Source organism: Durio zibethinus, chromosome 24 (genome assembly GCF_047325235.1).
Source record: "Durio zibethinus cultivar Kanyao isolate XHJ-2024 chromosome 24, ASM4732523v1, whole genome shotgun sequence".
In the NCBI taxonomy this organism is placed as follows: Eukaryota; Viridiplantae; Streptophyta; class Magnoliopsida; order Malvales; family Malvaceae; genus Durio; species Durio zibethinus.
The window spans coordinates 21,013,546-21,038,931 of NC_143185.1; the positions used below are offsets into that span (position 1 = coordinate 21,013,546).

The 25,386-nt window shown below is 37.0% G+C and overlaps 2 protein-coding genes and 3 pseudogenes across 6 annotated transcripts; all 5 read right to left on the reverse strand.

The window, feature by feature from the left end:
- Positions 1–4,688: 4,688 nt before the first annotated feature.
- Positions 4,689–5,248, reverse strand: LOC149512040 (auxin-responsive protein SAUR50 pseudogene; annotated as a pseudogene).
- A 3,139-nt stretch (positions 5,249–8,387) lies between these two features.
- On the reverse strand, positions 8,388–10,707 carry LOC111317236 (transcription initiation factor TFIID subunit 14b-like). The gene is made up of 6 exons (XM_022919678.2): positions 10,417–10,707; positions 9,941–10,029; positions 9,631–9,852; positions 9,374–9,561; positions 9,170–9,291; positions 8,388–8,746 (listed from the first exon to the last, which is right to left on the reverse strand). The coding sequence occupies exons 1-6, from the start codon at positions 10,519–10,521 to the stop codon at positions 8,651–8,653; spliced, it is 822 nt and encodes a 273-aa protein (XP_022775413.1). The 5' UTR covers positions 10,522–10,707; the 3' UTR covers positions 8,388–8,650.
- Positions 10,708–11,007: 300 nt separating this feature from the next.
- On the reverse strand, positions 11,008–14,254 carry LOC111317235 (uncharacterized). 3 transcript variants are annotated; one of them, XM_022919677.2, is made up of 3 exons: positions 14,096–14,254; positions 12,079–12,946; positions 11,008–11,548 (listed from the first exon to the last, which is right to left on the reverse strand). In XM_022919677.2, the coding sequence occupies exons 2-3, from the start codon at positions 12,936–12,938 to the stop codon at positions 11,374–11,376; spliced, it is 1,035 nt and encodes a 344-aa protein (XP_022775412.2). In that variant the 5' UTR covers positions 12,939–12,946; positions 14,096–14,254; the 3' UTR covers positions 11,008–11,373. The 3 variants fall into 3 exon arrangements, with proteins under 3 accessions (XP_022775412.2, XP_022775411.2, XP_022775410.2); XM_022919676.2 differs by having other exon boundaries at positions 14,039–14,237; XM_022919675.2 differs by having other exon boundaries at positions 14,024–14,179.
- A 1,557-nt stretch (positions 14,255–15,811) lies between these two features.
- On the reverse strand, positions 15,812–19,270 carry LOC111317237 (AAA-ATPase At3g50940-like; annotated as a pseudogene). The gene is made up of 3 exons (XR_016333052.1): positions 18,195–19,270; positions 17,487–17,828; positions 15,812–16,646 (listed from the first exon to the last, which is right to left on the reverse strand). The product of XR_016333052.1 is annotated as an AAA-ATPase At3g50940-like (transcript).
- Positions 19,271–20,202: 932 nt separating this feature from the next.
- On the reverse strand, positions 20,203–24,956 carry LOC111316260 (AAA-ATPase At3g50940-like; annotated as a pseudogene). Its single transcript, XR_016333246.1, has 4 exons — positions 24,557–24,956; positions 21,710–22,324; positions 20,900–21,241; positions 20,203–20,700 (listed from the first exon to the last, which is right to left on the reverse strand). The product of XR_016333246.1 is annotated as an AAA-ATPase At3g50940-like (transcript).
- Positions 24,957–25,386: the final 430 nt, after the last annotated feature.

A 25,386-nucleotide genomic window follows, 5' to 3' on the forward strand; every position in this document is an offset into this window, starting at 1 on the left:
AGCTGCTTCTGGACTGCTTAAATGGAGGGACTGCTTGACAGATACGCTCAATAGCACGTGGAATACGTGCCACTTGAGGGAAAAACTTACGTACATGCACAATATACTAATTTTGAATAATGAAAGAAGAAGAGAATGTCAATAAGTTATGGTTAGAAAAAACCACTCATGCATAAGGGTATATGAATATGACTGCATCATCTTTCTTCAATACCCTGACCAATCCTATGTATCAAGGTTTCTTCATCTGATCATGGCTGTTAGAGAGCGAAAAAAGACTTCTTCACAAGGAATTGTGAGGCCCATGTCGTGGTTAAAGCCAAACTGTTAGTGTGTTAGTGGTTGAAGCAACTAGGTATGGCATTTCTGCTGGAACTTTGTAACAGGTTCTGCCATCTGATCAGTTTAGGTAACATGATGGATCTGTGCATGGTGATCCATACTGTTAGGCAAACAACTATTGTAGTAGTTAAATAAACTTTTGTATGTTTAAAGCCTATATATTAATGAAATGAAGCTCATGATCTGCAAAGCCAATTTACTTCAAGTGACAGATTAGTTTCTGCTGTTTTTTTGTTCTTCCTCTGCTCTAAATCCTTCAATTGGTATCAGAGCATTCTTTAAGGTCTTAGAGGACCTATGAGTTCCAAAAAATTGAGTGAAAAGCCATCAAACACTTACCAGCCAACTTTTGTCAACCTTAAATGGCCTCAAGCAATTGCTCCATACCTCCACCTCCTATTTTTTCTAGTGAGAACTACCAGATATGGGCTGTCAAAATGAAGACTTATTTGAGTGCTTTTGATTTGTGGGAAGTGGTGGAAAATGAGAAGGAATCACCACAACTTCCTGCAAATCCAACAGTAACTCAAATGAAAAATTATAGTGAAGAAAAAGCAAAGAGGTACAAGGCTAAAAGCTGTATAGAGTCTTCAGTTTCTGATGACATATTCATTAGAATCATGACTTGTGAAACTGCAAAACAAGCTTGGGATGTGCTTATGGAAGAGTTTTAAGGCAGTGACAAGACAAGACAAATGCAAGTGTTGAATCTTAGAAGAGAGTTTGAAGCCTTAAAGATGAAGGAGTCTGAAAATTTAAAGCAGTACAATGACAGACTCATGAAGATAGTAAACAAGATTAGATTACTTGGTGAGGAGCTGTCAGACAAAAGAATTGTAGAGAAGGTTCTTGTCAGCTTACTAGAGAGGTTTGAGTAAAAAATCTCATCCCTTGAAGACTCCAAGGACCTGACCAAGATAACTTCAGCAGAATTGTTCAATGCTTTACAAGCTCAAGAGCAAAGAAGGGCTATCAGACAAGAGGATTCAACAGAAGGTGCTTTTACAGCCAAGGAGAAAGGCAAGATGCAAACAGAAAGCAAAGGCAGAAAACAAAGAGATCAAAGAAACAAAGGTTCTAGAAACAATGAAAAGAAAAGAAAGTTTCCACCTTGCTCTCACTGCAAAAAGACCACTCACTTGGAGAAATATTGTTGGTACAGACCTGACATACAATGTAAGTACTGTAAGTAGCTTGGTCACATAAAAAAGGTATGTAAAAACAAAAAACAGCAGCAGCCAGATTAACAAGCCAGAGTTGCTGACAATCAACAGCAGTTAGAAGAGTAAGTTTTTGTTGCAACTTGCTATGGAACCAGAACCTCCTCAAGTGTATGGCTCATTGACAGTGACTGCACACACCATATGGCATCTGATATCAACATGTTCAAAGAACTAGACAAGACCTGCACCTCTAAAGTCAGAATAGGTAATGGTGATTTCATAGAAGTCAAAGGAAAATGAGTAGTGACAGTTGAGACACCAACAGGTACCAAACTTATTTCAGATGTGTTATTTGTACGTAAAATAGATCAAAACCTGTTAAGTGTAGGACAGTTGCTAGAAAATAACTACTCTTTAGTTTTCAAAGATAAGGCATGCATAATTCATGATCCCACTGGCCATGAACTCTTTACTGTTAATATGAAAGGAAAATGTTTTTCCTTGAATTGGCATGAAGCAAACTCCTCTGCATATGCTACTTCACATGATGAATCTTCTTTATGGCATAAAAGGATGGGACACTTCAACTACAATGCATTGAATTTCATGCATAAAAATGATCTTGTATTAAACATGCCTACTGTTGCAGTCAGTGCTGGAGTGTGTGAAGTCTGTCAGCTAGGAAAACAAAGTAAGTTACCATTTGCAATTAACAAAGCATGGAGGGCAACTGAAAAACTACAACTTGTTCATACTGATGTTTGTGGTCCTATGAGAACCTTATCCTTGAATGGCAGTAGATATTTCATTGCTTTTATAGATGATTTTACCAGAATGTGTTGGATTTACTTCATGAAACAAAAGTCTGAAGTTGCAAATGTATTCTGGAAGTTCAAGGCTTGGATTGAGAATCAAAGTGGCTGCAAAATCAAGATCATAAGGTCAGACAATGGTACTGAATACACATCTGACAGATTTAATGAGTTTTGTGAAGTTGCAGAAATTGAACACCAACTGACAACAACTTACACTCCACAATAAAATGAAGTCAGTGAAAAGAAGAATAGAACAATCATAGAGATGGCAAGATGCATGCTGTTTGAGAAGAATCTTTCAAAGAAATTTTGGGCAGAGGCAGTCAATACCTTTGTCTACTTGCTCAACAGGCTGCCCACAAAAGCTTTGAAGGGAAACACTCTTTTCAAAGCCTGGTATGGAAGCAAACCATCAGTGCACCACCTCAGAGTTTTTGGCAGCATCTGTTATGTGTTCGTTCCTGATATCAAAAGGGACAAGCTTGATCAAAAAACAGAAATATGTATTTTTCTGGGCTATAGCAACATCACCAAAGGCTATAGGACTTACAATCCACTTACAGGCAAGATGATTGTAAGTAGAAATGTGAGATTTAATGAGCAAACTGCCTGGAATTGAGAAAAGTCAAAGGGAGAATCAGTCAAGCAAACTGCTACAGACATGATAAGTTTCCAAGATCAAGAAGAATATATGTTTGAAAATGAAATCATTCATCATGAACCAGTGAGAGGAATCAGACCACTCACAGATATTTATCAAAGATCAAATGTTACCATTCTTAAACCTGCAAGCTTTGAAGAAGCTGTCAAATTTTTAGAGTGGAGGAATGCCATGAAGGAGGAGATACAAATGATTGAGAAAAATCAAATATGGATACTGGTTGACAGACCAAGCAACAAAAACATCATTGGTGTTAAATGGATTTTCAGAACAAAGTTGAATGCTGATGGTTTCATCAACAAACTTAAAAGCTAGATTGGTAGCTAAAGGCTATTCCCAGCAGCTTGGTGTTGATTTTTCAGAGACATTTGCTCCAGTTGCAAGGTTGGACACCATAAGGCTGCTATTAGCCTTAGCAACTCAGCAAAGTTGGAAAATATACCAACTTGATGTCAAATCTGCCTTCTTGAATGGTTACCTTGAGGAGGAGATCTACATTGAACAACCTGATGGTTTTGTTGCCAAGGGACATGAAGGCAAAGTCTATCTACTCAAGAAGGCTTTGTATGGATTAAAACACGCTCCAAGAGTGTGGAATTCCAGAATTGATGATCATTTACTGAAGTTAAGATTTAAGAAAAGTCTCAGTGAAGCAACATTGTACATTAAAGTTTTTAACAGTAATGATCTGTTGATTGTTTCTTTGTATGTTGATGATCTTTTGGTGACAGGTAGCAAATCTACTCTTGTGGAGGATTTTAAGCTCCAAATGCAAGAAATTTTTGAGATGACAGATATGGGAGAAATGTCTTACTTTCTTAGAATGGAGATTCATCAAGACCAGCAAGGAATCTTCATTTGTCAAAAAAAATATGCAAATAAAAATCCTGAATAAGTTTGGGATGGAAAATTGCAAACCAGTCAACACTCATTTGGCTCAAAATGAGAAACTTGTTAAGGAAGATGGAGGTAACAAAGTTGATGGTTTTATTTATAGAAGCTTGGATGGTTGCTTATTGTATTTGACAGCAACAAGGCCAGACATCATGTATGCTGTAAATTTACTCTCTATGTTCATGCAAAATCCTAGTGAGTTGCATTTTAAGGCTGCAAAAAGAGTGTTGAGATATGTCAAAGGAACCAATGAACTTGGAATTTGGTTCAAGAAGAATGACAGTTCAAGATTGGTAGGATTCACAGATAGTGACTGGGCTGGCTCTCATGAAGACATGAAAAGCACTTCAGGCTATGTGTTTTTCATTGGATTAAATGTGTTCAGCTGAAATTCAAAGAAACAAGAAACTGTGGCTCAATCAACAGCAGAAGCAGAGTATATAGCTGCTGCAGCTGCTGTTAATCAAGCAATTTGGCTAAGAAAAATTCTGTTGGATTTGAGTCAAAAGCAAGATGATCCAACAGAAATTTTTTGTGATAATCAGTCAGCAGTTGCAATGGTCAAGAACCCTATGTTTCATGGAAGAACTAAGCATATTAAGATCAAGTATCACTTTATTAGAGAAGTTGAAGCTGAGAATGAAGTGAAACTGGTGCATTGCAAGTCAGAAGATCAAATTGCAGATATTCTGACCAAAGCCTTACCAAAGGCAAGGTTTGAAACATTAAGGAAAAGTCTTGGAGTTTCCAACAGAAATACCAAGGAGGAGTGTTAGTGTGTTAGTGGTTGAAGCAACTAGGTATGGCATTTCTGTTGAAACTTTGTAACAGGTTCTGCCATCTGATCAGTTTAGGTAACATGATGGATCTGTGCATGGTGATCCATACTGTTAGGCAAACAACTCTTGTAGTAGTTAAACAAACTTTTGTATGTTTAAAGCCTATATATTAATGAAATGAAGCTCATGATCTGCAGAGCCAATTTACTTCAAGTGACAGATTAGTTTCTGCTGTTTTTTTGTTCTTCCTCTGCTCTAAATCCTTCACAAACTCCTCTTCTGCTCTTTGAAGCGAGCTCCGAAACTCAGGGTGAGCCAACCATGATATTAGAACTATGTATCTGCTTCGGTTTTCTCCAACATGGACAACAAAATGGCCTTTAGGTACATCATCTGGAAGGCTTCCTCCATGAACACATCCATGTTTCTTGCCAAAACTTGAGCACCTTATGAGAATCTGTTTGATAGCTGCCGTTTGAGGTAGTATGTTTGATTTCTTGATAGCCATTTACTCAAGCTTTGATTTTTGGAGGGATAGTGGGGAAGGAATAAGGGAGGCTAAAACTGAGAGAAATGGAAAGAAAGGTGGTGGGGAAGAACTAAGGTCATAGAGGAATTTATATGGGGGAAGCGTGGGAAGATAGAATTTTGTATTGAAACAAAGTAATGTGGTATGTGGGAGAAATGAACAGACCAAGGATGTATTGCAGATGACTGTATGTAAAGGCAAGCAGGCTCCAATCATGGGACTTACCCTACCCTGTTGCCTCTACCAAGGACAACATGGGTCCATTTTTCTCTGTTTTTCCTTCCCAAGTTTTCCACCATATGTATCTTCTGATACATAACTTATTCTAAGGCTGAGAAAATTCATTACCACCATATAATTTCCAGTTGTCATCTTAAACTATGTGTCAATGTCTCTCTTTATCTCTCTCAGAAAAATAAAACAAAAACAAACGTCACTATCACTCTGTTTAGCATGATTCAGAATGTTCAACTTCTTAGCTTGACCATTGGCTTAAACTGCCTATAAGTACTATAAATATTTATTAAATCATTAATTACCACATTTTTTTCTTGAAAGGCATTAAATTTTCATCACATACTTAATTTACACGATTTGGCATGGCAGCTAGCTAGTTCTCAACTTTTGGTAGAAAAGGACCTGAAATGTTAGCTGGTTGCATACTTTCTTTAAACCTTTAAAGGACCACAGGAGACCAGTTCAGTCCCATCTTGTTGTCGTGGTACAATGTACGTGAATAAGATGAGGATTGTAATGGTAGTATAGGCCATAAGGGCATTGAATGCTTGCCTCAATCACGGAATGTCCAAAACTTGGTCCTTTCTTTATAGTCGGAGTTCGTCAGTCTCAAAGGAACTTATTTCCGGTTGTTTATGGACCAACACAACACAAAGCGAGCAGTCTTTTGTCCCACGTAACACAAATTTTGGCCTGTTGAGCAATTAGCTTGGTCGAGCTAAATTTGCGCTGCCTAGTCACAGCTCTTTATTGCTGATCAATTGAAAGTTTCCGGTTACTACAAACAAGGCTTAGCCCCACGTTGTCACAGTGTCATCGAAAGCGAAGCATGGCTTCTCCTCCTAAATTCCTCTTATGTCATCCACATTAGACAAATTTTTTTCATTGCTTTCGGCCTTACATTTCACCAACTCAAAGAGCACAATGTAACGTCACCCCAGGTTTTATATCCGTTACAACATATTTGCAAGCTGTCTCGCAAGGTTAGCTTAGTTGGCAAGCAAATATACTCTCACCATAACGACGACCAACTATTAGAACATCCAGACTTTGTCAGGTGCCAAGGTTAAGGACTAAGGGCAATTCAAGCATATGAGACACAAACTTAGCATATGGGGCTGCCCATGAGCTTCTGCCATAAACATGAAATTCTAAAACCACAATAATCACAATTGAGTACTGAAGCAAATGCATTCCTCCTTGATAAAGCACCACAAATACCTTGTTACAGCCTTTCAATCAGCCAACATGGGAGATATTTCCCATGTTCCAAAGGCCAAAAGCCGGCTTTACAAGCTACATGGTAATCTTATCTGTCTTCTTAAGTTCCTTGCTTCCTTTGTATTCTTTTTCAAATAACAGCTAGCAAACGAATATAATCTTGCATGCCAAAACCCAGAACAAATTTGTACTAATATTATAGCTAACTTCGTTACTTCAAAGTGACAAGGCCGTAACCTGAAGGTGTAAATTTAGAATGAGATGGGCCATGAGGCTTTGAAGTCTATTCTCCATGTTCTGTCAATGAAATAGATAGGCTATTCCATCATTTTCATTGAGGTTAGAGTCATAATAGATAAACTTTTTATGGCTAGCTGATAAAAAATCTTAGGCATTTTTTATGTTTCAGTAATGCGGTGATCCATTGGTGACCACATTCCAAATGATGATATGCATGTGAAGGCCATGTTACTTTTGTCTTGAAAACGCCTTAAAGAGACAAAAATGGTTAATGTAACTACGTAAGGCTGCTCAACATCACAAATTGCCACTGTGCCGGTGATATCTTCAGCTTTGCCAACTTTCCCCATTCAAAACTGCCTATTAATGACAACCTCTTCGACCAAACTCCTTCGTTAAGTCAGCTATCAGTGTTGGCTACAGGGTTAATATTGAAGTTAGTAACTCCAGATGGAGGCTTGATGATTCTTCATAATTCCAACCGGGATAGATACAGTAATTTAACACCAGATATCTAAGATCACACCATTAAGCTTTTGAAGGAATTAGGATAGAATTGGGGTGTGGGGACATTAAGCTTTTGTTAAATAATGGAGTAATAATGCATATCATGCTCTAAGATAATTCTAATATCAAAAGCTCAATGATTGAGTACTAAACTCAAATGACGAAAGGTCAATGGATAAGAACCTAGCATCATTTGTTCCAGCTTCGCTTTCTATTGCCACAGCCACAATCGAACTCCATTTAGATGGACAAGAAAAAGGGTGGCCCATAAAGCTCCATTTAGAAGTCATCGAACACAAAAAGATTTGTGAAATGGGCCCCACGGCTTGACAGGCTGCGGTCACAGGATTATATACTTGAGCAATTCCAAGCAAACTCAATGGCAATACACTGTATTTTTGAGGAAAATGCACACACCAAAGTCCAAACAACATGGAGTCTCGTTGGTGCAACACCTGGATAATCTGTTCCACCTGATCTATCCTACTTCAGACAACTTATCCACATTCCAAAGACCTTTCAATTCCTACATCCTCATTCATCCAAAATCAAGTCTATCTTTACAAGAGTGAAAATGTTTAATATGTTGTTAATGTAACTTAACACCAATGTTCAAACCTTATCTTCCATACTCTCGAACCCTTTCTCTTCAAGAAAGCTTTTGGTTCCTATTTAGCTAAAGCTAACTTCCATCGTCACTCACTTTATATATATGAACAAGAATTGAAGATGTCTGAAGGTAGTAAAAACTTCCAATTTCCTTATTCAAGAGCAAAATTTACACAGGCTAAATGAATCATCATACCATAGTACATACAACAATAGCAATAGGATTCCTAGGACCAATAGCAGAAGATGTAATCACGCACAAAAATACATTAGGAGAACATATGCCACAGCCCACAACAAATGTTAACCGCAATGACCATTGATAGTCAAAGCTAATATTATCAGGTGAGCTTTATTTTTTCTTTTCAGCTACTACCACATCATGGAAAGTTTCTACACTAAAATAGAAGCTTGCATATATATGTTCTCTTTCATGTCTTAGGTTGACAAAGGGCAAGATAATATCATCGACGGTTGTTAACATACTACTTAGGTCTTAGCTACAATCAATGCTCTTAAGGAAATAAGTTACAACTAAATCTAGAAAGAAGGTTGATACAGTTGATATCCACATCTTTACATCTTCTTCACAGTTCACTTTGTCATCCCCAATGTAAACTCGAAAAGTGAACTCCAATAGTAACCTATCATGATCATGTACATTCATAACTGGAGGCTGGTTTCAAAGGTTGAGGCATCCCATCAATCGCACTTAACTGTCTTCTCAGCTTAACAATATGGGCTTGCACCTATCATGTAATATAAACGGTCATAAGATATTGTCATTTGTCCCACAAGTTCATGAAAGATAAAAGAGCGTGAACATCAAACAACTGAATTAGACATGCATAGTGACACATAAAAGCCTGTAAGTCAGGCCAAAAGCTTATGGAGTTGACCCACATTCATGGCCAAGATAGCAGGTTACAAAGTGTGACTCAAAATTTTGTATCAAAATGGCAGAGGACAGACAAAACATCTACAAACCAGGTAATGCTGACTACATTATGGATTAAAAGACGCTTTAACTTGTACATCTGGCTAGACTTCTGTATAAGCATAGCATGCCTATTCATAACTAGTAGTATAACAGCAAATATAAACACCAGAACACTTCACAGTGGCTCAACCAAGTTAATTGCTAAAATGAAAAGCAACTTAGCTATTCCAACCTGCTGACGAGCTGCAGCAAGTTTCAAGAGTTCATCTGCCTCTGAGAAATTCATAAACCACTGACTGAGTGGATGATCCTTGGTATCACCCCTTCCATTCTCATTCATATTTTCAAGTGGTACTGCAGAAACAAGAAAAGTGATCCTCACAGAATTTTTTTGATGAGCAAGAGTCCAAAAAGAAGGCAGAACAAGTAAATTTACCTGGAGCAGGCAAGCTAAACCCAGCAGGCAGCCGTGGCACAAGAACAGCTGGATGATTTTGCACACGAGCAAAGAAACACTCAGAAGGATCTGGAAAAACAATCTCATTGTATGATTCCACAACAACGGGTTTCTTGGTTGACTGAGGGCCAGATTCATCTTCAGGATACAACTTCAAATGGTGATACCTATAAATATTGAAGCCTAGTTAGTAAACAAGGCACCACATCAAGTGAGCGACCAAATAAACAACTCACAAATCCAACTGCTTGTCGCAAACGTCACTGTGGAAGAAAAGGCTAATTCCAATTTCAAATTCACCCCAACCACATTCTGATAACTCAAAAGGTGGCGATTCAACAATTCTTGTAGGATTATTGAAACTGGGATGCAGTTGAAACACAACATGCTTTATCACCGCTCCAAGATCTTCATTTGTAGCCCCACGCACATAAACAGTCCACTTATGCGACTGCGACCTAATTGAAGGGGATAAATCTATTTAACCTTAGTCTACCACAAAACAAGAAAAGAAAAAAGGAAAATTTATATCATCGAAAAACATACTCGCTAGCCTTTCGACCAAGATAAAAAGCAATAGTTCCATATACAATTGGAACACAAATCTCAACATCTTTAACTCTCCTGTTTGTACTCTACAAATTATTCAGAAAACAAAACAAATAACGTCATTACAATGGAGATAGAGCTCAACAAAAACAAAAGGAAAAATCTTTCTAAGCAATAAAGAAACCAAATGCCAGTTCAACATTTCCCAGCTCTTGTTTTCAAATGTTAAAGCAAAATTATGCTTTAACTGTAATTAAGAATAGAAAATTTCAGTTCCCATGGACTTAAAAAACCCCACCAAAAAATTGAATGATTTCAAAAGCGTTAAAAAACTGCTACTACTTCCCTGGTACGATGCAAAAGGAATAATCTTCCTAAAAACTTGAGAAAACCCAGAAAATTTGAAACTTCGTTTTCGTAGGACATGCAGATAAAAGCCGCCAAACATAATTGAAGAAGCCAAAAAAAAGGACCTTTTTGTCGATATCATCAGAGGTTTTGCCAAGTTTGATGATGCGCTGCGGCTTTGAAGCAGACCCACCATCTTCAGCTTGGGCTTCGATAGCCGTATGAGGCATTTTAGCAGACAGTTGACGTGGGATCAAAACCAGAAGCCAATGAAGAGTTTCACTTTCAATTCAGGTATTAGAATTTAGGGATTTGTCTGATCAATTTTGAGCAGGGGAATTGGGGTTTTAGAGAAGGAAGTCTGGGCCATTTTTCATTTTGTTATTCTTGCTACGTCAGCTGTCATCTAGACGGATGTGTCGTACCTTGGAGTCGTCAAAATAACAACAGTGTCATTTGTCTTGTCTTGACGAAGGATATATGGTCAAAGTCCATTTGGTGTTTCCTTGTTTCCTCTTTTTTTTTCCCTCTAAAATTTAACAATGTCAATAAATGGGATGGCATACAATCCAAGTTATTCGACTCATAACCTGAGCTTGGAATCAAAGAATAACCATCATCTTGAATCTTTGTCATGATATGTTTTAGATATGTAATCCAAGTCATCCATCTAAAAAGCATAGAAAACAGTTTGTAATCCAGTGCCAGCCTACAAGGAACAAATTTTCATTGTGTTTATCACAACAGAGCATTATAATTTCATGCTGAAATGAAAAAGGTCAGTGGAGAGGGTGGGATGTTTGACAAACATAGTGACATCTCTACCCCTTACAGAAAAGATGGAATACACCAAATTCGAGTTCCAATAGCACAACAATATGCACCCACACATCATGTTTCAATGTTTGAAAGCACAACAATGGCACTAATTCAAGTTCCCTGGTCTCTTCATAGTGTTACACTTTCAAGAAAGTATCCGTTACAAATTTGCCTTCTCTGGATGGTCATCTAGTCCGCTGGAAGTAAACAACCAGGCACCAAAGTGCGACAGGCAGCAGAACGCAATAGCTAATCAGATCAGATCAAATATTCGAAGCACTTAAGGCCATTACTTTGCATTGTTCATTCATGGCCAAAAGCTGAGCTTCTTTCTTGTCAAGAAGGGCAGTCAACCTCACATTCTCTTCCATAAGCTTCTGAACTTCAGCCTCTTTCTGTTTTTTCTCGCCCTCTAGCTGCGTTGTCTTGGCAACTAGCCTGATTCACATCAAAATAAGGATAGGCTCATGAATAAGATTACCAACTAAAAGAAGCTAGTGTAAAAGAAAGACATTCAATAGTAGTGTCAAATACCACCACTCCCCAGCATATCCTCCTACCTACTCAGATGCAAAATGCAGTTTTGAACATATAAATCAAGTTCACACCTATACTGACATAAGCCCTAAAATTGCAAACTAGCCAAAAAAATACGACTCCTCAAATTGGGTTCCTCGGTAGGACAAAAGCAGAGTGAGCATAGGAAACCTACCGTCAAACAAACACCTGATTGATAGTTGAAAAGCAATGAGTGCAATGAGAGATCCATGCCATAATTTGCCAACAATATAGTAATATATAAATTACCAAAGAGTGTAGTAATAATACAATTAGTGTGGTTTGATACGGACATATATGAAGGAACAAAATTCATATTAATTGCTGGGCATGCTGAGAATGGAACAGACATTTAAGAAACAAGAACAAGTATAGTCAAGGAAATCATAGAACTCAAAAATCATACTGACCGTTCAAAGTGCCTTTCAATGGTTTGAAATTGCTTCTCTGATGAAAGAAGTGTTTCTCTTACACTAATGAGACTGCTAACATAAGATTTCAGGGACTCAAAATCCTGCTTCACACGAGAAAGCTCCTGTTCATTTTCAGCAGCTCGTTGCCTCTGTCTAGAAGTTTCTTCCACCAAGTCCTCAACCCTCTGCCTCATTTCATTAAGAATACTATTTGTACCCAGAGCAAACCTTTCCATCTCTTCCAACTTTATAGACATATTCTCAATTTGGACTGTCTTCTTTTTAATTTCTTCCTCGCCTAAAGTAGCCTTTTCTTTCTCAATAGCAGTTTCAGATTCCGCCATGATGACCCTCTTAACAAGAACTTCCATTACATCCGTGACCATTTGCACAGACTTGATTAATTCACCAATATAGGCTCCATCTTGTTCATCCAAAGAACCTTGTTGTCTACTAATTCCAATCCATGTTTCTTCATCAGTACAATCAAATGAAGAGAGATCAACACTCCTTGACCAACCAGACAACGGTGTACCTTCTTTATCCACAAGCCCCACCCCTTCTAATAGTTTGATGCCACATGATTTATGGGCTAAATCAGGAACAGCCAATACTCTTGCTTTTGATTTCAAGTAAGTCAATAAAGTTGCAGTAGTTTTTACCCTTCGCCAAAGAACATCCAACTCCTTCTTTGATTCCTCCTCCGACCCCTGAATGCATGCCTTTACCTCAACAATTTTGGCTTGTAATACATCTACTTGGCTCTGGCATTTTTCCATCTCATGCTTCCACATTTCATGAGTTTCACTTAGCTGAGACTGCAGAGTTAACAAGTCGAGATCATCCTCAGCTGCCATGCCCTTTCCTAAGTTATAAAAAACTAGGAATGAGATCACGGATGTTCAATGGCATAACAACTCATAATCACAACACAAGCAATAAAGATGCAAGTAGAACACATCATTGTTGCAAAAGGAAAGGGGTTGCAAAGCCTAAAGGGCAAATATTATGTACAACAAGATGTATGCTAAAATCCAATACCCACTCGACCCATCACAACCCCACCCCCCCCCCCCCCCCAAAAAAAAAAAAAAAGAAAAAGAAAGATGCAAAGCTCCCCATGGATTTAATTCACAAATAGGTTTCCGTCACACTTTCCACAGTTTAGCACCCCAGTGATGCAAACTTTCAATGCTATTAACCAAAACTAGACTCTATATCAGACGAAAATTGCATGCCCAGGCAAGATCTAGTTCTCATAGATTGCTATCTTCCAAAATCCAGCATCACGATAGATAGCAGGCAATAACAATGTCCATATCCAGTTGAACCATTTCATTCCAACTATGCTGGTTCAAGATGCTAGGAGAATGTCTTACATCAATCATGATAATATACTCAACCCAAATAATGTTTTCCAAATCTTATCTTCAAAACCTGGCATGAAAATAAAACAACCAGGCAATCCCATTAAAGCTAGCATTACTCTCTTACAGATGAATGTCATGCCTTTTGTAACATCAAGAACATTTGCTACCCATATCTTCAAGTTAATTTTTTAAAGTCTCTTTCAGCTTTCAAAAACATAAATTCACTCCAAGAAATTAGGGTAAGAAATTCACCAACATCATTACCATAAGGAAAGCAAAAAAAAAAAAAAAAACCCAATTCCACGATCTGAACCATCAAAGCCCTAGCAAACCACAATGACATGAAAATAAGCCAGAAAACTGCCAAAAAGAACCCTATTCCAATTACCCATTTACTGATCAAACACAAAAACGCGTTAAGACAAAAATTGAACCCTAACCCATCAACAGAAACGACAACAGTCAAAATTTCCGACCAGAAAAAAAAAACAAAAAATTCAAACTTGAAAGGAAAAAAAAATCACATTTTCATCTAAAAAGAAAAGAAAAATAGAAGGCAATGAAAGACAAACCCAAAAAGCTTCTACCTTTCTCCATTTCGGATTGGATAGAGCTTGAGAGAGAGATGCAGAGAAAGACAGAACCTTGTGATTGGAGGAAAAGGAAAGGAATAGCGTGGGGTTGACTGCACAAGATAATTCCAGGGCACCAGGGGAGAGGCTTTTGTTTTTTGTTGTTATTCTTCGTTCAGAAAAGCCTTTTCTTTTTTTTTTCTAAACTAAGGACATGTTTGGCAGCTGGGCAATTTCTCCTTTCTCCTTTTTCTTCTTAATAAAAAATTGTTTTCTAAAACTAATAAATAATAATACCCACAACACAAACAATATTCTAAAATTTTATTTGAATAATAAAATAAACACTTTCTAGTTTTCTTTCACAAAGATTTTTTCTTTTTGACTTTTTGTTGACGTAATGAAAATTTGGACAAAAGCAAACATGTCTTTATTATTTATTCTTCTATTTATTTGGAAATAAGCTAGCAGTAGTATAATTAGATGGCATGTATGAATACTTGTTAATGGTGAATGAAATTTTCAATTAAAAAAAATGTGAGAATTAATGACATATATCATTTTTTTTTTTGGCATCATTTTACAAGACGCAGATTTGATTTAACTTTGACAAGAAATGTAAAGAACAACGGAAGCTTAATGAAGCTATAAGATTCCATTCAAAAACTAGAAAAAAAAAAAAGAAAAGAAAAGAAAAGGCATTAGGAAAAGCTCTTTTGGCCTGTGAAAGAATCAGAGAGCCCAAGAGGAAGTTTTTCATTTTTTCTCATGTATCTTATAACTATGATTTACAGGCTCAAAACTTGCGAAGATCATCTGGCTTGTAGGAATTCCCACTGCTATATAGTGTTTTAGTCTGTGATTTGAGCATGTATCACTATATATAGCCTATAGCTAGGAATACAGAAGCCACAGGATGCTGCAGTGAGTTCCATTCTAGGATCCATATCAGGCCAACTGCAATGAAAGGATATTTCCAACTATAAAAATAGGCTGCTATAACATACTATCAGAATTAAAACAACGCACAACTTAGTAGTAGCTAGTATATTACCAAACTAGTACATTTCAACTTTAGGTGAAGGGGCCAGGGCTCCAAAAACAGAACCCTAACAAATGGAAGGAGACCTAAAAACTTGCGTGATGATCGGTATGACCTGCATTGTATGGCAGATTATTCTCAAGCATTCCGATTGACAGACTACCAGAATTCTGGTAACAGGGCTAAATGACTCTGGCTTATTGTTTAAGCCTATGCTTGGTCTTGTATCTTTTTCATGTAATCAAATTATTTTGTACCATATTGAACATTTAGTAAATTTTTAGTTCCTGTGAAGAAGAAGAAGAAGTATTTGAGCCTTGGCATAATAGACAGATTACAAATATCAATATCTTGAGAGAAGTTTAAAGCTGGACTTCGGTTGCAAGCTTAGAACTAGACAAGGAATGAAATAGGATTGAATCAGGATTTGGGTCAATAAAATGCTTTCCAAGGTAGAAAAGGGTGGTGAAAATAACAAAGCTCAATCATTTTTTCTTTTTCAGGAAGGCAAGTGATGAACTCCTAAATGGATTTGGCTACCAGGAAAGGTTGTAAAATGTAATATTTCAGCTGGTCCTCTGATATCCTTTAGAAACAATTAGAATCAGTGTTCTCCAAGAAATTTGGAATCAGTTTTCCTGATCAACAGATGCAGGAGATGGATCCCATTTTCCTACATGCGACCAGATGGATCTTGCTAATCTGGTGTTCCACAATTTCCATCAAACTGGTACTTACTGCCCAGGTTATTTTCAGAATAAATAATGTACTTCAGATATCCTACTTACAAATTACAAGAGAGTTTCTAACTCTGGGTAGCAGTAAGGAGGTGTGGATGGGATGCTGTTGAACTTCTTTACTAGACTAATGCATATTTAACAGTGGGATAAAATGAATCAAAGCAGCCCATCTACCAAAGACCTCTCATGGAAATAACTCAATTTTGCCTCAGTGCTTGAGATGTTTTCAGAATGTTTTTGGGTCACAACCTTCATTTTCTGAATTTGGAGGGATTTCTTTTGTAGCTCTGGTTTTTCTGTGTGGCAACTTTCCATCTCTTTCTCCATCTCAATTTCTTGAAGATTTTTCCTCGTCTTCCTTGAGGGTGGAAGAACGCCTGACTAATTGCACTGCCTCAATAATCTCATCTAGTCTCTTATGGAGCCAACTGATTTGCAGTTTGACTGATTCCAAATCAGAAACAGTTGTAAGCAAGGACTGGAGCTCAAGTTCCGTTATGCCTTCCAATTTCACTGCTTGTAGTTTTTGGATAATGCCACAGGCAATCTCAAGGAGAGATGAACGGCATTGCATTGAATTCAATGTGCTGTTGGCAACAATGTCTCCATGCTTCAAAAGAACTGCCCTAAGGATGGGTGCTAGTTCTACCTTTACTGTATACTCACCTACTGTCATTGCATTAGAACCAACAACGGGAAATGTAATTGCATTATGATTTGGAGAGTCACCATTGGTCATATCAGTTTTAGTGGAAGCCTTGCTTTGACATCCTTTCTCCTGCTTGTTATTGTTACCATCTTCTCCCTGTGGCTTTGTCTTTTCTGGAGTTGCCTGTGACTCCTGATGGGGGCAAAACAAGTGCAAAATACAGCTAAAAATGAAAATAGTAATTCACTAACTGCTGCCCGCAAGTCACTCATGCCAAGGGTCTGTCTGATCATGCATTAGACATTGAAATTAAATACTAGTAAACTATGCAGTTAACATATACTATATAGGACAACTATAACTTGGTTTCATTAATCTAAAGTGAACAAAAGTCGCATCCTTTTAGACTAGAAAGCTACCTTTCTGCCAGGCAGGAGACACCAATGATAACAGTCCATGGTCATAGTAAACTCCCATTTTCATATTAACTCACCATTGCTTTCATATTAACTCATCATTGCAACAGTTACAAAGATAGGAACACTAGTCCTCTGCCTGAACATATTTGCTATTATACCATTTTTTTCTGCTGTCTGCGAGGCTAAAATTATTGTAATATAGCTTTGAATTTCAATGAAACTTCCAGATTCTAAACCTGAAAGACCAATTTTAATAAGCAAAATTCCAGTAGTCAATAGGATGACCTGACATCGAATATACCTTGTTCAGAGCAAAGTCATTTTAAAATGCAGATCGGCCATGAAAAGCAACAAAATGCAAAATAAAATATGGGAGAGGGTCATTCGGCTTTCTGCGGTGTTGCTTTATTGACCCAAACCCATGGTTTAACTACATTCATGTGTATGTTATTATGTCAAATAATGATGCAGTGCAACTATGATTCAATGATACAGTTTCTTGTTTTCCTGCACTCTAGCCCCTTTTTCAATTTCAACTATGATGATGCAATGCAACATAAATTTATCAAGCAGCTTAATAATATCAACATGAATTGGCTGAAAATGAAGTTACCTTGCTCTCTAGAAACTGAATTAGGCCCTCTAGACAAGTTTTGGAATCTTTGGACTTCAATAGTTCACCAGCAACTTCAGCGGGGGACACTTTAATCTGTCCTATAATCTTTTCAATCCGAGAAAAAAGATCATGATTCGAAATGCCAAGGTGGATGGCTGCGAGTTGCTTGAAGGTAGAGAATGTGCAATATGACAAGCATATGTGCTTGTCCATGCGACCTGCTCGCAACAGCGCTGGATCAATTCTGTCCTTATAGTTGGTGGTGAAAACAATTATCCTCTCGTCTCCGCAGCATGACAATAGGCCGTCAATGGCATTCAAAAGTCCAGAGAGCGTCACCTGATGAAATGACGATGGAACACATAAAATTGAAGAGACTTAATACACAGGGAAGAATCAAGTCAAGATGATCATGAATTACATATTTTGTCAAACTAACCCTACAGGAAAGCAAATTCATTAGTTCAAAAACTTCCAAAATCTTTAAGAATGACTAGAACAAATAAATGAACAGTCAAGCAGGATACAGAATCATTCCAATATATAACATAATGAAATTCTGGGCATTTCTGTCTTTGACTTTCAGTCAAGAAAAAAGACATTTCCAGAATATAGATATACAAGCATAATAAAAAGCTTATCTCCAAGATCAGATTACTATCTAGTTTATGTGCATCTATATTGAGTTGAGAAAATACGACTAACCTGGAGATGTGGATAACTCGCCGTTTGATCCCCTGCTTCCCTGTTTTGTAGTTTGACTGTACAGTCAATATCTTCAATCACAAGAATGGAACGATTTGACACATGAAGCAACAAATACTCAAGAGATGAGTCCGACTTGACTGCAGATAAATTCAAGTTGAAAATATCAAAGTTCAGATGATTTGCCATGGCTGCAATGAAACTTGATTTTCCAGTTCCTGGTGGACCATGTAGCAAGTAACCTCGCTTCCACACTTTTCCAACTTTCTTGTAGTACTCCTTGCCATTGATAAAGCTATCAAGATCCTCCACAATATCCTTCTTGTGGTCTCCATCCATGGCTAGAGTGTCAAATGTCATGGGATGCTCTAGATTGACACCTTTTGAGCACCAACTCTCACTTCTGATAGTGTGAAATTTCACCATCCGGTTCCGGTCTTTCAGTTTTTTGGCCATGTCAATGACATGAGGGAGATACTCGCTCTCTACCATCTCAGCGTGCTTTTTCTTACAACTAAGCTCGTACCACCTTGATTCAGCTGTCAGTTGAATATTACTATTTGTGTTAACATCGGAATAGTATTTCCATTTCATGGGAACACCGTGGAAGAAATCCACAATCTCCGAGTGTCTATCAAGGCCAAATGTGAACTGCCTTACATTCTCATTCTTGCCTACAGTGAGCCGTTTGAGAGAACCATCAGCAGAAGAAGCAGACAGCACATGGCTACCCAGGTACGCCATGGCAGCCTTGTAAATATGGTTGCCTGATCCATGGTGTGATTCTTCTATAACCAAGGTGAATTCTGGTGAGAAACGGCGAATGAGACTCCAGAAGTACTCTCTTATTTCGTTTGGAAAGAATTCATTGAATGTGCTGCGGATAATGGTGAAAGCAGCCAACACTGATAGTGTTGATGCCATAGCAAGTTTTAGCCTACTGATTTCCTTTCACTAGTAGCAATTCTTTGGGCTAATTTATAAAGGACAGAAGTTATAGAAAAGGAGCTCTACTTTCTATTCATCACCGCCTTCTGGTTTGTGACAGAGAAATTTCCTTGTTTTCTTTTTGATACACTGCCCAGAGAAATTTCCGTGTTAAAAACTCATGATGTTGAAAAAAAGACGATAAAGACATAAAGTTCAGTCCTACATTTTCCCTGTCTGCAAGTCTTATTTGGTCAACAATGGAGATTATAATAGCATCTGAGCGTACCTATCCACGCAGGAGCCACGCTTAGCAAAAATGGAATCAAGCTGATAAAAGTAGGATCAGTTAAATTGATAGAAAGGAATCGAAAGCTCATGCTTGGATGCACGAATATAATGTACTACTATTTTCAAGTTCCAGCTCTTTCTGCCGTGAAAATTCCGTTCGTTAAGTGTCAATCTCAGTCTTGTCCTTTGGGCCTTGGCAATCCTGCCATACAAAAAAATACATCTCTGTTCACTTCACCCTTGTGGAAATTAGAGCATACATTAATAAATCTTGTCTTTAAATTTTTTTATAAAGTTTTCTTTATCTTGCTTTTGACGTTTGCCAACACCTTCGCTTTACGCTGGAAGAAAAAAAAAATTGAAGATTGGATGAATGATATATGAAGTTGCAGCTGGCGGCTATGGTTTGGCAGCTAATGACTCTATGGGTTTCATTCGCTACAAGTTGATAAAGTGCCATTCACTTCTGGTCCAGTTTACCCTTCCTCCTGGTCCCAGCCCAAAAGAAAAAACAAAGGTTAATAGTCCTAAAAGGAAAAATTTCAGATGAAGCAAAGAGTTCCACGGAAAATGCTAAACCTGTCCAAAGAACCTAAAGTGCTACAAAGAAATACATGGGACAAATGTCATAAATCACAAGTAATGCCAGCTTATTCTAACAATGCTTAAAAAAATAAAATAGAGGAGAAAAGCATGCTCTATATAGATAATGAAGTGGATTTGGCAGTCACTAAAGTGTCATTACAATTTAAAGGATCCCTTTTCAATTACTATATTTTAATTACCAGTAAACATCTTCAGTATGTTTAAAAGAGTATTCTGTCGACGCAATCCATCTCCTATTAACCTAAAGATCTCCAAGTTGACCCTAGCATCCGGGAAATATTTAGTGAGTTTCTTATATTTTGGCCATCATCTCAGCCAGTTTATTCAGAATCGGACTGGATTTCTTTTGCAGCAGTGTTATTTCTTCTTTGTAGCTTAATAGCTCCTTCTCCATGTCTTCAATGACTTCTAGGATATTATATCTGGAAGATTGGTCCTGGATCAAATCCTTCTTGTCAAAGTTGTTGCTACCTTCTTCTTGCGGTCTATTCTCAGTTAAATTTGATTCTGTTGTGGACTTCTGTTTATCAGCTGAAACATCTAGGTTGGCACCTGGGGACTTTACATCGTCCATACTAGTTTCATTGGATGCCAAAGGAATGGAAATTGAGGATTCCTGGACTTGGCAATTTGATGGATGAGAATGCCTGGGACTATCTTCAGAATTGCCATCTGCAAGCAACTGCAGAAAACTCCCAATTAATCACATTCAACATGAGGAAGATAACATGAACAATAGATAGAATCCATGTTCTTTCAGAGTAATCGGCACTCATCAAGCCCTAAATCTAGACAAGTCATTATGAAAAACAGTCCAGAAGGGACTAAGTCAAAGTAAAACTACTAATTTTCCTAAAAAAAAAGACAATGCTTCTATTTACCTTTTCCTCAAGATGATTGATCAGGCCCTCGAGAGAAGCCTTAGGATCCCTTGTCTTCATCAGTTCACCAGCAACCTCCGCAGGGGAAACTTCAACCTTTGTTAGAAGCTTTTCAATGTGATTGAAGAGACTGTGATCAGAAATCTCTAAATACTTCAAAGCCAATTGCTTGAAGGAAGAGAAACTGCAGTAGGTTAGGTAGATGTGCATGTCCATGCGACCAGCTCGAAGTAATGCAGGATCAATCCGATCTTTGTAATTGGTAGTAGTAACCAGAATCTTTCCCTCCCCACAGCAGGATAGGATACCATAAAAAAAGTTCAGGAGTCCAGAAAGCGTCACATGTGAGGACAACATGAAAGATGGACATAGCTAAAGTTAAAATTTGGAGTTATAAATCAATTGCTTGCGTACTGCATTTATTGTTTCAGGAGTTAAAAAGAAAAGAAATTTAGCCATGAAATTCAGAAAAGATTTTTCAATTTCTTTAACCAGGACATTCAAATCGTACCCTTGGATCCATAATCTAGAGACTAGATTAGCATTTAGAGTTCATTAGCAAGAATGTGCTCATATGAACCAATCAAACCGATCTAAACAAGTTTAACTCCTTTAAGAACATTGACATTTTAATAGCCCCAATTTCAATGAATTCACAGATTTCAGAATTCTGCATATTAGAGCCCCATTTCCAGTTCAAGACCGTTAATTCTATCCCATAAACATAAATATCCAGTTAAGTTCAAATTTATTTTGGTTATGTAAAATTGTATTATGATTGCATAATTTTGTATTATATCACAGACTAGCCTTGTTCTGCTGCCGATACTTTATAGCTTGCTCTACCCCTGATTCTCTGTTCTGCTGCTTCTCACAGCAGTCTATATCTTCTATCACAAGAATGGAACGATTGGCCATGCTAAGTAACAAATTTTGTAAAACAAAGTCTGAGGATACAGCTGAGAGATTCAAATTATAGATATCAGAATTTAGATGATTAGCCATAGCAGCAATCAAACTAGACTTTCCCGTGCCTGGAGGCCCATAAAACAAGTACCCCCTTTTCCATACTTTTCCAATCTGTTGGTAGTATTCCTTACTATTCATGAACGTGTTGCGATCCTCCACAAGTATGTTCTTGAGATCACCATTCATAGCCAAGGTCTCAAACGTCATCGGATGCTGAATTATCACAGGTTTTGAAGTCCAAACATCATGAGCAGCCGTGTGGAGCTTCACCACCTGGTTTCTCTCTTTGATCTTGTTGGCTTTTTCCAGGATGTGTGGCAAATAAGACCTGGTGACCACGTGCTTGCACTCTTTGTGAAATGACAGCTCGTACCATCCGATCTCCTGCTTAAACATTCCTTGGCTATATTCAGAGAAGTACTTCCACTTCATTGGTACATGTTCGAAGACATCAATCTGTCAAGCCTCGATATCAAGACGTAACATAGTTGTATTATCTTGAAAAAAATCTCAAAGTAATACAAATTTTTTTTTCTTAAACATTCTAAAATTTTTCAATAAAACAATCTACCAAGTAAAATCTATATGTTTAATCCAACTGATAATACATCTTTATATATCCAAATACAAACCATATAAAATACATAACTATCTCTTAAGATTTCATTAGCCAACATATTCTCCGATGACTAAGTAATCTTTTTCATTTCATCTTCTAGCTTCACACAAGACTAACCAAACTTATCACTTAATCATCTGTAAAGAAAAAGTAAAAAGGGAATGAGTAAATCATAGCTCAGTAAGTATAGGCTCACACACTTTATCAGATCAAGCATCGTTTTCTTACACATCATATAGATCATTTAAAACATTCATCAAATCATAATATCAAAACATTTCAAACTCATTGTTTTGTCAAATATTTCATAAATTCATAAATCAATGTCAAAATATGTCACTTCATAAATCATTGCAAAATATGCTATCATTCAAATATCATAATCAAACCAAATCATTGATCAATCATTAAAAATCATCGTAAATCATCATCATCATAAATCATCATTATCATTGGTTTATCGTTAGCTACGGTCACTGTTATAACCCGTGATATTGGTCGTATCGACAATTTCATCCTTATGATCATTGCTAACTATTATAACCCACTAGCCAGGGCCTTATGCTAACTACAATTACCCATTAGCCAGGGTCGTATGATCATGTCTTTGCTAATTACTATTACCCGTTAGTCAGGGTCGTAGAACTAGTTTTGGTGTCGATGATCCCACTTCCCCGGGATGTAAACATCATAAAATCATTTTCTAAACATAAATCATTTTCTCATTTCATTCATAAGCATGATCCATCATTTATATAGAAAAATACAAAATAATCATATGCTAGATTCTATTTTCATACATCGAAAATAATAAAATAAAATATTCATTCATTTAGAAACATACAAACATACATAGAGTCGAAAACAAATAAAGTGTGTGAGATTCTACTTACCTCCATTCGATTCCTCCACTTAGTTTTTCCCCCGAAATAATTAATGGTCTATCCAAGATCATTTTAACATATCAGAATTTAATCAACCCTTTTTGAGACCATTTATACAAAAATCAACTAAGTTACATAAGGATTAACTTAATTAATTAATATTAGCAGCTTGACCTCTTTTCATTAAAACAGTCATATCTCAATATATCCAAATCAGAATTATGATCTCTTTAAAGCGTTAGAAACTAAACTTGATAAGCTTTCTAGCCATATATGGCATACCTCGTAATTCTTTGTAGATTAATTATAACAATTTTTGAAATTCACGTCATATACTGTTACCAAACAGCCTGTATACTTTCTAATAAAAACTATATATTATTCATAGAAAACTCCAAATTCAATTCTGTTTATTTCATTGGAAAGTAGACCCAATAAGCTTTCCAAACATATATGGCTTAATCTGTAAATCCTTGTATACAAATTAAGAAGAATTTCGTAATTCAACCATGATACTGTTGTCTTACAGCCTGCATATCTTTAAGTTAAAATTAGACAACTCTTCATAAAAAAACTCATATTTGACTTTCGTTTGTTTAATTAGAAACTAGATTCAACATGCTTTCTAATGATATATAATAATCACAGCAATAATCTATCCATTAATACAAAATTTTATTTTAATTCATTATTCCGGATCACAACATCTCATTCAAAAATAGAATTTCTCATTCAATCTTTAAAAACTCAAATCCTTACTTTCAGCCTTCAAATTTCATTCAATAATCATCGATAAATCTTAAGAACATGGAATAAACAAAGCCCAATAATTTACTCAAATAGATCATCAAGATTAATGAAGGATTTCATGATTTTTCTCTCAAAACTTCAACTCCAAATAATAGCAATCAACTTGATATTTCTTCTTAAATAAAAAGAGGACATGTACTCACCTTTAAGGGATTAACTTGATTGTAACTTTTGTTTGTGAATCTTCAACTTGATTTTTTTATATTCTCTAACCCTAAGGAAGATGAGGAAGAAGAACTTTATTTCCTTTTTACGATAATTAGGTTTTCTTTCATCTAATACTTCAACCATTTTTTTTTACTAAATAATATTTTAATAAACTGATGGACTTTAGTATTAATCTAGCTCAATTATTATTTGAGCCGGGTATTACACAATCATTTCTGAGTTCTTATCCACGGAAAAGGTAAGATTCCTCACGGTCTTTGTCTTTTCTACCATCTCGCGAGGGGTTGAAATGGTGGGTAGTACTTCTCCAAGGTAAAGATTAGCAGCCTGAGAAAGCTGCTTTGATTGTCTCGAAACACCATTGTCTCCTCTGTGGTGAAATGGCTAGTCCACTCCTCAAAGCGTGAAGAGATGTATAAGCGCAGTGTTTCAGGGAGGTAGTTGTAGAGAGTGCTGCGAATCAGAGTAAGGGAAGCCAAAAACGCCCACAACGAGTTCATATTGGCCTTGCAATCTTTCTTTCACCTGTATGCCCAGTGCATCAGTTCTTTGATGGCTTACAGTTTACACCCCAAATCCACAACCTCACTGTTTTAGAATGAGGAGTTCCAGCCTTCCAGGCTTCAACTAGTATCTAAAGTTTTGGACTTTTAGTCTTTTTCTCTTACAGAAAAATTTAAAAAAAAGGAAAGAAGACAATCAGTGTACCATGAAATGAAGAAAGTAAGTCTGACATCACTAAAAGGAAAGTTGGCGTTTTCCACAATGAGTTTTTCTACATCAGCAGAGCAGATTTGACGGTCCTTTGAGCTTTAGACTTCACTACCAATATCTACTTGGATTGTCTAGTTTTTGAGTCATACTACCACTCAAGCCTTGGCTTTATCCCTAGTGCAGTCCACAGTGCATCTGCAAAGATTAGCCAATTTTGAATTTGCCTCCTCACCTCTCAATATCCACATTGATAGCAAAGTCTAGGCGCGAGCGAACGGTTGTGACTCGGGAATCTTGATTATTGATTTTGAGCACGCGAGCGA

What these genes read in the sequence shown, in the direction of transcription:
- LOC111317235 (XM_022919675.2), bottom strand. Translation starts at nt 14,048, where the DNA reads ATGGAGAAAGGTAGAAGCTTTTTGG. An exon ending in GAAAGGTAGAAGCTTTTTGG is followed by an intron (nt 12,947 to 14,023) that starts GTTTGTCTTTCA and finishes TTTATAACTTAG; the next exon opens with GAAAGGGCATGGCAGCTGAG. An exon ending in ATTGAAAGGCACTTTGAACG is followed by an intron (nt 11,549 to 12,078) that starts GTCAGTATGATT and finishes GATGTGAATCAG; the next exon opens with GCTAGTTGCCAAGACAACGC.
- LOC111317236 (XM_022919678.2), bottom strand. Translation starts at nt 10,521, where the DNA reads ATGCCTCATACGGCTATCGAAGCCCAAGCTGAAGATGGTGGGTCTGCT. An exon ending in CTTGGTCGAAAGGCTAGCGA is followed by an intron (nt 9,853 to 9,940) that starts GTATGTTTTTCG and finishes CCCTTCAATTAG; the next exon opens with GTCGCAGTCGCATAAGTGGA. An exon ending in TGCGACAAGCAGTTGGATTT is followed by an intron (nt 9,562 to 9,630) that starts GTGAGTTGTTTA and finishes CAATATTTATAG; the next exon opens with GTATCACCATTTGAAGTTGT.